Source organism: Lagopus leucura, unplaced genomic scaffold (assembly GCF_019238085.1).
Source record: "Lagopus leucura isolate 7727_CA_CO unplaced genomic scaffold, USGS_WTPT01 Super-Scaffold_100014, whole genome shotgun sequence".
NCBI classification, from domain to species: Eukaryota; Metazoa; Chordata; class Aves; order Galliformes; family Phasianidae; genus Lagopus; species Lagopus leucura.
Genome location: NW_024962268.1, coordinates 16,128,631 through 16,142,492, shown reverse-complemented (window position 1 = coordinate 16,142,492; position 13,862 = coordinate 16,128,631). Strand labels below are relative to the sequence as shown.

At 41.0% G+C, this 13,862-nt stretch overlaps 1 protein-coding gene across 1 annotated transcript; it reads left to right on the top strand.

Moving 5' to 3' along the window:
* The first annotated feature begins 956 nt into the window (after positions 1 to 956).
* On the top strand, positions 957 to 13,862 carry IL7R (interleukin 7 receptor). The gene is made up of 8 exons (XM_042875538.1): positions 957 to 1,120; positions 5,878 to 6,016; positions 7,266 to 7,420; positions 8,166 to 8,320; positions 8,687 to 8,861; positions 9,294 to 9,384; positions 11,225 to 11,300; positions 12,654 to 13,862. The coding sequence occupies exons 1-8, from the start codon at positions 1,021 to 1,023 to the stop codon at positions 13,146 to 13,148; spliced, it is 1,386 nt and encodes a 461-aa protein (XP_042731472.1). The 5' UTR covers positions 957 to 1,020; the 3' UTR covers positions 13,149 to 13,862.

The window sequence follows — 13,862 nt, the reverse complement described above, 5'->3', positions numbered from 1 at the left end:
TATGCACAGCTAGATCACGTTGCCCAGGGTCTGATCCAGCCTTACCCTGAAAGTCTTCAGGGATGGGACATCAACCATATCTTCGGGCAACCTGTTCCAGTGCCCCACCACCCTCACTGTAAAAGACTTTCCTTATAACCAACCTAAATCTATCCTCTTTGAGCTTGAAGCCATTCCCCCTTGTTCTATCACCACAGACCCTGAAGAAGAGTCTGTCCCGTTCTTTATTTTAGTTCCCCTTTAGATACTGAAAGGCCACTATCAGGTCACCACACAGCCTTCTCCTCTCCAGGCTGAACAGCTCCACTTCTCTCAGCCTGTCCTCGTAGCAGAGGCGTTCCATTTGATGGATCAGTTTTGTCGCCCTCCTCTGGATGCACTCCAGCAGGTCTCTGTCTCTCCTGTACTGAGGATTTCACATCTGGATGCAGTACTCCAAGTGAGGCCTCATCAGCACAGAACAGAGGGCAGGATCCCATCCCTCACCCTGCTGGCCATGCTTCTTTTGATGTAGCCCAGGATACGGTTGGCTTTCCAGGCTACGAGTGCACATTGCTGGCTTGTATGATGCCAACACTTAAGGAATAAATAATAGTAGTTATAATTAGCATTTTATAGCTGGAAGATTTTTCTCTCTGGTACCTGTGTATCTCCACTGAAAGGAAAACAGATATGAGGTCTGAACCATTTTCTCAGGAAAACCAGCAGCAAAAATCTCACTAGATCAAATAAGAACATGGTCCATGAAGCTTGCTCTTGACCCACTGGACTTCATCAGCATATTCAATGGGCCTGATCCAGAAGGTCCTTAATTTTGAAATGGGAAATATATTTCAAAGTAAAAGCTCTGCAAATATCTTCTCTCTGGCTTCCTGCTCTCTGCCACTAGTCATCCTTGCCAGTATGTTTACATTTCCCTTGCCTGCGGTCTCTTTATCAAGCAATGGGTTTTTTGTTCTGCATCTAGTATAAAGTCAGTGAGTGAGGGTTTCACACACACACATCCTGCACACATGCAGCATGCTCAGAATGACACGGACAAGTACAGTATTGAGCATTCTCATCTTGTTTCTTCGTACCACTTTTGGGGAAAGTGGTTACACTTCAGGAGATGGTGATGGTGAGTCATTTCATGTTCATCTTTGCACTCTTGTATGATCTTGAAAAGCTGAACTAAGAGCTCAAAAATGCAACTGCTGGGTTGAATATGTTAGTGTTTTAGCCTCCATTCTCTTTGTTTTAGTGCCAGTACTGGAAATGTATGCAGAGCTGAAGGATTATCTGTTTCATTCCCAAATCTTCTGTTCTTGCAAGATCCTTGTTCAAACTTGTATGAAATGACAGCCATATGCAGAAGCCATGCAAGATCAGACCTGTTAATCCTTTCTTGCTACTTCTAGCATTTGTGTGAGGAGTTGCACCTATGAGTAGGGTGCTGCTTTACTCTTCTGCAGCCTAGGATCACTCTGAGTTGCCATCAGAGAAGGCTAAAGTACTGGCTTCTCTTTCTCTTGCCAATTTCCTCCACAGAATCTTAATGCAGCTCAAGAGTGACCTAACCTGTTTCACTAAAAAAGAAAAACTTTCTTCTTAAACAATTGTGGAAGTTGTATGTAGGGATAGTCCTAGCCTCTGTCAGTGTAGTAGCTGAGACCAGGGGTTTCTCACAACTCATCACTAAGAATACTAATCCCTTATATGACAAAGAATTGAAAACTAACTCAAAAGTTTAAATTAAGCTTTATTGCAGGTTTAACTGTCTTATCTAGACAAGTGAAAGTTGATTAGAAGCATCAAAATTGAAAAGCAAAACACAAAAAGTGATGATAAAATCCAGTCTTTAAATCTGCTATCCCTTTTCTCAAAAGGAATCTCAAAGGGATTTACAGATTCTCTATCAGCTCTGTTAAACGTTTTCTGATACGAACAAACAGCAGTGAAAGAGCTGATTGCATTTTTCTGAAAGACATCGGCTGTCACTCAGTGATTGCTATAGGACACCAGAATTTTATTGCGTGGGAACAAAAATGTCTTCTGGTTATTAGGAAGGTGATGCTCCCATGGATTTAATGACAAGGAATATCTTGCTTGATTGTCATGTACAGTATAGCATTACTACATATGTGTGTGTATACAAAAATATATTTTCTCATACAGACATAGACAGGGTATGCGTAGCAAATTTTTGAGTTAGAGGAAAACAGAAAAGAGCTCTGAATTGCAACTTTTCAAACTTGCTTGTTTCATTTCTGTTTATATTTTGTTTATACAATTTTCAGCTTCCTAGAGCCAGATTTTGCAAAAAGCTGCAGCAGGGAGAGGTCAGTGCCAGTGATTTATAGCTGATGTCACTGACATCCTCAGGGCTTCCCAACAGCAGAGGGGAGAAGACCTCTCCTTGATTTCACCACTAGCTTCCAGTAAACCATAACTAATATTTTGCTTAGAAATAAAGAGAAAGATGCTCAGAAAATCCACACAGAGCAACCACCAGCTGTTACGATTTCTTCATGAGTGCCACAGATTTGGCCAACAAATTAGAGAAAAAGCTCATTTTGGCACTTGCCTTCATCTCCTCCTCTATGACGAGTGGCAGGCTGCCTTGTCAGAAATGCTTCCTTGGCTCCATCCCTGGCCTGGAAGAGCAGCCCCAGGCAAACTACAGTGGAGCAGCCATGATCCTGCAGGTGGGCACAGGCAGGGGCAGGGTACCATAAGCAGGATGGCCAGCATCAGTGCCCTTCTTCTCCGCACTTGTACAGCTTGTGCAATCCACAGCAAAATTGTTATGATGAAAACAAGTCCTTCCAGAATCAAATCAATCCTAAGTCCAGGTGACGGACTGTCTGCTGCCATCAGCACTAGAGATATCACATGGCTCTGTCCATGGAGATGGTCACTTCTTGACTTCGCAGACTTAGTCACTGAGCATGCAGGCACTTATCAGTGCCTTCAGTTTTACACATTGTGGTTAGTCATAGTGGCTTTGAAGCATAAAGCTGACACACAAGAATAGCCTCTGCTAGCACTCTTGGTAACGGCTTGTAAGATTCCTCCTGTGATTTGAACATATCTGCTGGATATTGGCCAAACCCAAGGGATGACCATTTCTGAAAAGATCAGTTTTTCTTGCACTGTAATAACTCTGTAACAAGTCCTGTCTTGATTTCTGTATTGCCAGGCTCAGATATCTGTCTGGTCTGGGTTTCTCAAAGAGAAAAAATTATCATCTTGTAAATTTTTAATTGTGTATTGAGTCCTTAGCAATGCGGTTTGTGTTGGAGTCACTGAAATTGTTCATGTAGTGGACACATTTGCATGCTGAGTTTCTGAGGGCTAGGGAAGGGGTATAACTGAGGTGATGCACATTTGTATCAAAAAGAATCACTCAGTCCTTGGAAAAAAACCACAGTAAAAGCATTTCCAAAGTCATATTTCATTCACAATCTTTATTTATTATATGTCTTATGATTAGGATATTATTTCAGTGAATAAGGAACCACATTATCAGTTATGTGAAAGTTCAGAATGAAAAAGACAAGGTTAGTTTTCCTTCTGCTCAGCACCGAAGACTCTGTGTTGTTTAAACATTTACAGTCAGACTGACAGAGATTGGCTTAAAATTTCTGTCAGTTTTCAGCAAAACTGTAGCAAATAGATGAGAATATCAGTCTGATATGCTATGTTTGAAAATATTTATCTGTTCTGTGTATTTATATGAAGTGTGGTATATGTGATTTTTATATTCAGAAAATACCCAGCAGCATCTCTCTGCTATATTAAAGTAAGATCCATTTTTGTAGCTACATGTCTGCCCAGACTTCTCAGAGCTCTGTCTGTCAAGACTTTCCCTGCATGAAGCTGCTGCAGGGCTTGCTCTGGAGGTGCACGAACTTTTGTGTCTCTCTTAAATGTGGTAGTCAAAGAGGGTGGCCCTCTACCTACACTGTCTAAGCTGCACAGAGTGTTTCCTCAAACATGCAGCGCAGGTGGAAGATGTCCTATGTCAACATCTTTCATCTTTTTTTTACCAACTCCCTATGGGACAGGTGACACCAGACCTGCAGTGAGAAGGGAAGTCCTGGAACAGCTTCTTAGCACCAGCTGCTTCCAGTGGCAAACAGCCACTTTTAGCTTGGGAGATAGATCAGAGAAGCATCAGATGTTCTCATCCCTCCTGCTCACCAACACAGGTGCTAGTGGCAGCGGCTCACTTCTCAGTCCTGCACTGCTTTTGCCTATTTTTCTGGATTCCTGAATGATTTTTAAACTACTTCCCTTACCCCAAATGCATATAAGGGGAGGGATTTTCCATTGGAAATGTTTCCATGGGCGTTTCCCCATACTGTAAATACAAATACGTGAATCACTGATATCCCTGGAGAAGTCCAAGTTTTCTTCACACTGAAAGAGATGGCATGGAACAGGCACTTTGGAGAAGTGGGAAGTAGAGGGCCAAGAAAAGAACTGGAAGTAGTCCCTGGACATGGAAATATGTTAGAATATTATCACAGCTACGCTGAAACCCTGGTGGAAGGGATAGAGGCATTCCTGCCTTGACAATCCATTTAAGGGCTTGTAATAACTTCTTCGTTGTCTGCTTGGCTACAGTATGTGGTATTTCATGAAATCAGGTTAAATTGGCAGGTGTGCCAGGGAGAAGTCCTCTCAGAAACATCAGCTTTTGTTTCACTGACATCATATATGCCAAGTGTAGGACATGAGACGTATGCTGTTAGTCAAATCATGATTGTTTTATGAGTCATCAAAGCAAATTTGCAGGAAGGCACATGTTCTGGCTGAACGTCTGAGCTTTCCCTCCTCAGTCCAAGTCTGTGACATTTAAGAAGACTCTACAGTACAGTCAAAACGTGCTGTGGTGCTTAATTGCTTCGTGACACAGTACTTTTGTTTTCTGAAAAACTCTCATATAACTCCCCAGGATTTTCAGGAACGGTGGGACTGAGCATGGACAGGGCAGAATCAGGAGGAGGCTGCTGGGTGTTGCTGGGATGTCTGGTGCAGGCGCAGTGCTGGCAATTGTGTGCCTCCTCTGCTGTGGGGCTTTTGCTTCAATGCTATGAGTGTCTCATATACTTCCAGGTTGTTCTGCACTGAAATTCTTGTACAAATAAGTTCTGTTAAAACTATCCTGTGCTTGTAAGCAGATATTAGCTTTGAACATCAGCCCCAGACATCTCTGGCAGCAGCTCTACAGTATATTTCCCCAGTGCTTATTTCTGCGCTGTTTATTTTTGAAGGAGTTTTGGTCCTTGTGTATGACTCCTCTTTTGTGTCTAAGGATGGCAGCATTTTGTGGTTCCTAATAAAAAACATGTTTGAGATAGTTCTGAGATGATTTTCGGGTGGAGAAAGTCCCAATTTTACTTGGTATGAAGATCATCCACAACTTTTACAGTGACAATGCCCCATACCTAGCTCAAGTTTTGGGGGAATTAGGAGGTAAAGTGGACAAGATATTTTCTCCGTTTTCATTAGAAGACAGGACTATTCACAGAGATTTCAAGAACAACAATGCTGTCCCCCTTTGCTCATAAGTAACAGAATAGAACAGGCATAGGTTACACCAAACTGTGATGAAGTGTTGTTTGATGGTTTACAGACTGGAGATGCCATGTGTACCTCAGTGCGTACCAAGTGGACAAGTTTCATTGGCATGCACAGGGAGCAATCATGGAAGATGCAAGTGTCCTTTAATTTAATTTTGAGCAAGCTTTCTTTGCTCCTTACGGAACAGACAGGCTGATCTTCTTCCTTTCATGCAACCACATAAAGAAGCAATCTTCTTTACAATGAAGCAGCAAATTGAATTCATATACCGTTTGCTTCAGTAACATCCTATTAATCTCTCTTTAGGGACCTTCGGAGATGATGAACCTGATAATTTGGACATTGACTGTTTCAGTCAGCTGGAATTTAAGGATTCCTATAGCAGCTTGACCTGCAATTTCACAGAGCTGCCTCCTCACAACACTAACTATACCCTGGCTGTGTGGTAAGTGCTCTCAGCCTGTCCTTTGGTAAACTTCTGGGAAATTTAAGAACCTGTGAGTCACACTGCCAAATGTTGGGAAACAGGAGCAGAAAAACATAATTTAGTTTGAGTGCTTCACCAAATTGAAATACTATATTTAGTGAAGAAGAGCTCACTGAAACAGAATCTAACCCTGGCAAGAAAAAAGTCAACTGAAGGATCTGTAAAGGGCATTATGACATCTCCGGAACTCCTCATCTTCCACCCATTGCTCTGAAATATTTGTAATTTCTGGTGAAGCTGAGCATGAAATGAAAGTATTTTTCCTTTATGTTAAATGATACTAAAAAAAAAAAAAAAAAAAGAGAATTCAGATTTTCTACTGGAAATATCATTATCTATGTCAAGACAAAATTAAAATTAAGCAACTGTCTTTGCACACATGCAAAACAACCATAATGAAATCAGTATACAAAAACAGGAGAGTTACCAAACACATCAGTCATTCTCACTTGCAGCTGTGGCCATGAAGCTCTTGCACCTTATTTTTTAACTGATACACCTAGATGATGAAGTTCAGATTTTGTTTCTGCAGCATACTTCTGCTTTCTCTCTGTCTGATACTCCTGAAACTAAATGTACTATGGCTGCAAGCAAAAGTCGATTTTCCTTCTCTTTTGCACCTTACTATTCTAATCATTACTTTTTCTTTTCTCCTCCTACCTAGTTTATTTTTCTGTTGTCATGCATTTTACTCAGGATTTTGTCTGAGGTTTTATGGCAGTCCACAAACACAAGAGGTGCACAGATGGAAGAACAAGCAGACACATTTCAACTTCTGAAACAATACCATGAGAACCTCATGGCTGAGCTGACCACTGATATAATGCCAATTTGGTCAACAGGAAATTCCTCATTACCATCAGGGAGTATCCATACATATAACTTAATATTTAAATATGGCAGCAGTAAGATCATTTAAAAAGATATATTAACACATTCATCTCCAATTAATAATTACTGTTTTGAACTGATTTTTTCTTGGAGAACTCCGGGACTCTCACTGTGACTCATATCACTTGATTGTTATGCTCAAATACCATGAGGAAAAGCATTATCTATCTTTCAATCTCCTTATCTGCATGATATTTTTTCTTACTTAATATGGTGTCACACTTCATTTTATTTGAAATTAGCAACAAGGATTTTTCCCATACAATTTCACAGTAAGACTGAGAAGAAACTAATATTGTATTGCTTTGGCCAACAGTACCAAGGAAGACAGCAGTTACCTGTGTTTCAATATGGAGAAACAGGAAGATGTTTATTTTTTACAGTTCACCGACATACTCTCAAATAAAGACATTTGTGTGGAATATGAGATAAAGAGAAGGGTCTGCAGGAGTCTGATTGTAACTGACATTGGTAAGGCACTGAGCATTTTGGACATTATTAGTGTATGCTCATTAGTGGAAGGAAATAAGTTTGTTCAGGGCAAACTTAAATGTCAAGGAAGGGATGAGGTCTGGATTTGGGTATTGATGGTGTGTGATGCTTCAAAGCCTAACATGATTAACACCCATTCAAAACGTGCATCTGAATTCTGGCTGTTAATAGCCCAGAACTGGATGTAGATTAAATTATTATGCAGTTGGTCAAAGCAGCTAATCCTGGTCCTGGGTGTACTACTAAGCAGGGACATTTTATTCATCTCTTACTAGGACTTGCACAGTATCAGGGCTTATTAGTTCAATTCTATATTGAGCTCAGCAGCAATTAGAAGTCCCACACAGTGACCACAGAGTTGAAAGATCTCATTTTTTCAAGCTTTGCATTTTGGTGGAGCCTGTGGTGCCAGTGGTGCTGATGGGGCACTAAGAGCCCAAGAATGATCACATCAAAGCCAAAGTTGGGACATGTCTAAGGAACTCAGGAACTGCTTTTCCAAGAATAAATGTGACATGCCACATTCTTAAGCTGTGCTTGGCCCAACCCTGATTCATCTGGTCATCATTAAGTCCCTTTTGGGACCAAGGTGTAATGCTGAGCTGACCTAAACACAAAGTTCACCCAGCTCAGGGCAACCTTTACTCTCAACCTACATAGTTATCCTTAATGGATTTTAACTTGAAAATGACTCCATGATATCTTGGTTTGTTATTATTTGCAGTCAAGCCTGAGGTACCATTTGACATAAACATAACGTACCAAAAGGAGGCAAATGAATATCTCGTTCATTATAGTACACCACACTCACGGAAGAAATATTTAAAGGATAAATTAATACACCAGATAGCCTACCGGCAGGAAGAAAGCAATTGGAAGGTAATTATATATTGTTAAGATTACCTAATTTCTGAAATTAAATTTTTTCATGTAAATATCAGTATCATGCAAAAACTCTCAGATCTGCCTTTCTCAGTTTTCCAACTGACACTTGGAAAGGAGCAATATTTGGCATTCTGATAGTCAAAGCAATTCATGGCTAACAGTGTTCTTGTCTGTTCTTCTCTGGGCTACAGAGTTTTCATTCATTTGTACTTGGGCTTTGCCATGGACATAGAAGACATAACATCGTGAAGAAACAGTATGAAGCTCATTACCAACAGCGTAATAGTAATAATGTTTGCTTTGGTGGTTCTGCTCTTATCTTCTATGCCTATTAGTAATTGCATTTTTTAATGTGTTTAGACCATAGAATCACCATACCTACAGATAAAGTTACTTGGAAAAAACCTCGAAACGGATGCATTGTATGAGGTGAAAGTACGTTCTCAGCCCAATGGAGATTACTTTAAGGGCATGTGGAGCGAGTGGAGCACTTCGAAGAGATTCAGGACCACAGGAGAGTACTCCACAGAGAGCTGTACGAGCAAAAACCATTTTGGTCCAAGACAGCTAAGGGGTTCTCAGGCCACAGACTAGTTTTTCCTGGCAGCAGTAGTGATGAAAGCATGGGGAGGGATGAATTAGTGCCCATAGCAGTTCCAGCCCTTGGCAGCACCTAGACGCAGTGTAAGCTGGGAATCATATCAGTGCTGCCATAAGGACACAGCAGAGCACATGGTGCTTCAGTACAGATGGGAACCAGCCTGAAGCTCAGCTAAGACTGGAGCCAAGGCCAACCCAATATCACTTTCGTGGAGTCAGTGAAATGCACCATTGCTCCAGACCAGTGGTAAGAAGGTACAGCGCTGGGCATTCATCCCTAATAGATTGTCTGAGGTGGCATTACAATTAGAGTGTCTAGCAGTGAGGCACATATCTGCACTGACAGATGTTCTGTGTTTGCCTTTAGATAGCAGCATGTTCATGATTATACTCTCCGTCCCAGGATTCATTCTGTCAGTTGTCATGATTGTTCTGATCCTAACATTTTGGGAAAGCAGGTAATGGTAATCTGGATCTTTTCATATGAGAAAGAAAGTTGCTAGCCAATCCTGTTCTGACAGTTCTATTGCTTTCCCTGTTGTACCTGTGAACTATTCTCTTCCCATTTCTGAGCCTCTGTACCATGCCAAAAGCAAAGAGTAGAAGAGAGAAACGCGCGAAGCAGTACTGGCAGGCAATAGTTGCCCTATTACACCTCTGCTTCAATCAGACGTTAATCGTGGACTTGAAATTGAAACTTTGAGACCCTCAAGGATCTGAAGCCACCATGAGACATTTACATAGTCAGTGTCTCACTGGAGGCATATTTGACTCAAGAGCCTCAAGCAAGATGCAGAAAAGAAAGCAAACTGTGGGTTTTAGTAAAGTTCTGAGAAGTATGGAAACTGCATAGTGGGGAGGTTGCCTCTTTTTCTTTCACAGTCTGAGTCAGCAGGACTCTGCTTTTGGAAGTGGGGGGCATTGCTCTCTGCAGCAAGGACTTGATGTGAGCTATGAACCCAGCTGGGTCCACATTCATTTGTGTGGCAAAACTGCACAAAATCCCTGGCTTTTTTTGTATATATTGGCTACCAACAGTAGATAAGTACCTGTTAGTAGACAAATTTAAGAAAATAAACACATGCATGGATAATCTGGTAGAAATGGAATTTAAATGAAAAACTTCCAAAACACAGGAGATGGACATCCAGCAAGGTGAAGGACCAGGGCTGCATGGAGGCACTCAGCCTCTGCCTGTGGCAGTTCTGCTGACATCTTCAGGGATGTCTGCATGTGAACCACTCTACTGGGGACAATATTTGAGCTGTCCTAACTACTGAGTTGCACATGGGGATTGCCTTCCCATGTGTTTGGGTGGCATCAGTTAAATGTCAAGAATACTTTTAATTATTATGCATTTTAGACACCTGAATTGTCTGCCAGGGCATACTCTCTGGTGCTGTTTAATTTACAATCACGGATGTAGCTTGAGATTTCTAGCTCTTGCTCTTCAGTGTTACTGAGCACCTGTAGTTCTCCAACTTTGCTGGAAGTTCTGCACGTATAAAACTGCTGAAAAAAGCAGGTGTTGAATCTTTTTATATTTATTATTATTATTATTATTATTTATTTGTATTTGTTTGTTTTCATATTTTTGTATATTTGCACACATACGCAAATACCCGTATGAAGAGGAATATAGATTTGTACGTATCTGTGATATTATAATGTTGCTGAGACAGTGCTGATATATTTGGCTATACTTATATTACTGCAATCTTGATTTTCAGGCAGGCTGTGTTGCTTGGATGTATCATGGCTAAGGGTTTCCACAGCACCACAGCATGAGAACTTTGCTAGAAGTAAGAAGAGATCTATGGGACAAAGCTGTACCACAGATACCTGAAGCACAGGAAAATGACTATGGGTTAGGAAAATACGCAATTCTTTGGTTAATGTGAATATGCAGAGGCAAATTTCTGCAAATTTGCACTTTAACCACAGCCTCTTTCTTTCACTTACAGAAAATGGTACAGAAAAGCCCAGTTAATGCAACTAGATGCAAATGAGATCTTTGCCAGCACTATTTGCTGCTTTCCCAGTACTTGATGAAATGTCTTTCTTTAACCGAGACAGTCTATGCTCTCAAAAGAATAGTGACTTTTAGGTGACCTTTATATCTCCTCTTCTCTTGTCTTTACTTTTTTTTTCTGGAACCTCTCTCAGTCATTATTGTGGGTAATGCAAGCCACTCCTAAGGCTTTGTGAGAATTAGTACAAATAACACAATGTGAACATCTCAACGCATCTCATTTTTGCTGCTGTTGAACCCCATGATGTCTACTGTTGCTCTTTCAGGATCAAGCCTGTTGTGTGGCCAAACCTTCCTGATCATAAAATAACTCTGGAGCGACTGTGTAAAAAGCCAAAAAATGTATGTATTTCTACTGTCTTTTTCACTTGATTACAGACTACCGGAAACAAAATTTATACTCATGACAGAAGGAACATGCCTTTGCTGCACAACCAATTCACCTTTCAGAAATGACTACATTCCACACAAGAGAGCTAATATTTGTACAGGCAGATGCTAGTGAAAGGTATGGACATAACAGACAATTCAACTAGAGCCTGAGTTTTGGATTGTGCAAAACAACTATAGAGGGCTAAAGAACTTGATATGTGAAGAACAGTTGAAGCAATTGGATTTTTTTTGTGGGAAAGAGAATGCTGGAGTGCTAATCACAGTCTACTGATAACTAAATGGTAGGAAGCAGTGAGATGCTCTCTTCACAAGAATCCATGGTGACAGGACAAGAAGTAACAGGCCAGCACTGCTTCAGGGAGAAATTCATCTGGATATAAGAAAAGAATCCTTTGCTATGAAAACAATTAAATCTAGTAGATTGCACAGAGAAGAACTAGAATATTCCTTACTGAAAACACTTGAGTCTTGGCTTGACAGGGACCTGAAAAGCCCAGTTTAAGGTCCCCTTTTGGCATAAGGTCAAACCAGGTGTATTTCTGTGGTCCTCTCCCCCTGTGGCATTTTAGTACTATTATGAAACTGGTCGTGGAGCTGGATGGGAGTCACTTTGCCAACTTCAGACATCCCTGGTGATATCCATGTACCCTTACATGGCCAATAGCATTGTTCATAGACCATGGAGCACATCAGCCCTTCTTTTCCAGATAAAAACCTGGTGGTTAAATGATACAAACTATAACAGTTAGGATTAGTTGATTGCCTATTATATCTAGGTTTTTGTTTTGTTTTGTTTTGTTTTGTTTTACTAAGGAACTCATCTGCTCTGTCCTTTCAGCACTCTAGCTGGTGACTTACTAGCAAGTTCTTAATTTTTAGACTCTCCCATCCTTTGTGCTCCCTAGTGCAAAGATTCCTAATGTATTTAAAAAAATGGTAACATTTAATTTATCACATTGCTAAATTAGGAAGATAAAGCTGAAAGGAACAACCAGGTTCAGCACCTTCATTCCTGTGAAACAGCCGGTGTGCAATGGATAAGTGGCTCCAAAAAGTCTACCACATTGTCCAATGATGCTACCAGCAGGAGATCACAGAATAGATTCAGATTAGCATACAAAATGTTATTAAGTGGTGTTGTATTTAATTCTCTGCTAACCTACCTTTTAGTCTGTTCAGGATTACATTCAGAATTAAAGAAATAACAAACACCCTTGTAAAATCAGACAAACTCTTGAAGCATCTTTTCTGTTACGCAGAGGGCTACTGTTAACTGAACATGCTGTTCCTTTTGCCATGCAGAATTTTGATATAAGCTTTAACCCAGAGAGTTTCGGTTATGTTTTTATCCATGAAGTGGATGGCATTCAAGCAAAAGCCGAACAGGAAAATTTTCTGCAGCCACCATCTACTCCAGAGACTGATATTTCACCAAAGCTTAGGAGTGGATCAGACCTGAAGCGAAGCCCTGCAAGGACTGACAAAAGCAGCCTGAACCTGTCTATGAATTACGGAGGTATCTGGTCTGCAGAGGCTCTTCATGGACTCCTTGGTAGCAGCCAGTCTACAGACACTGCTGACACCTGCAGCTCTGGCTTGTATGAGGTGTGCCACAGCAGCAGGGTGCCTCTGTGTGATAATGGCTTTCACCTTCCTTCTGCTCCTGCCTTGGATCCTCCTGGACAACCTGGACCAGAGTCCCAGAATGGCAACATGGTGCCACCTAACACTGAATTGAAGGCACCAAGCGATGAAGAAACCTATGTCACCATGTCTAGCTTTTACAAAAATCAGTAGGCCTTACAGATATCACGAAACACTGCCTTTTCCCTAGAACAAGCAGGATACTGAAGCTCCCTATTTTGTTCTCCTGTGTTCTGTCTCATCTAGTTCTCATCTCCACCACACCCTGCTCACAATGCAATGCTGTATGAAGATGTGTGGGTTCTGCCTTTCTTTGAGTGGCCCAACTTCTGCCCTCTGTGTCCCAGCAGAAATCTCCACTGCAGAAAAAATGAAATTTAATTTAAACTGACTTCAGATCTGATAAATCCAGAGCAATGACACTGCACCCCTAGACAAGAACAACAGCATATCTAAAAGATGTGAAGCCTTCTGTTAATGCCTAAACAAGAAATATGGCAACAAGTTCAAGTGAAACTGATCTGATCTTTCTCACACTAGACCAAGAGTAACTCCTCTGCAGTTGGTGAAGTCCAGAAGTTTGCAAAACTTATGGACAGTGACAGTAAATGAGAGTTGCTATCAAGCATTAGTTACCTGGGGATTCAGAAGACTGACCGCTGCAAAGGTAGTTGACTGAGCCCCCAGGAAAAAGCACATGGAATCACTTTTGGAAGATGTCTTCTCAGACTGATTTTTTTGAAGGATGAAAACAGCACAAAACCAAATATACCACTGTCTTTGCTATTGGTATAAACATACCCTAGAGCTAAAATCAGGATCTATACATAGTTCTGCTACAGTCATGTATTAAAGACCTTCAGTATC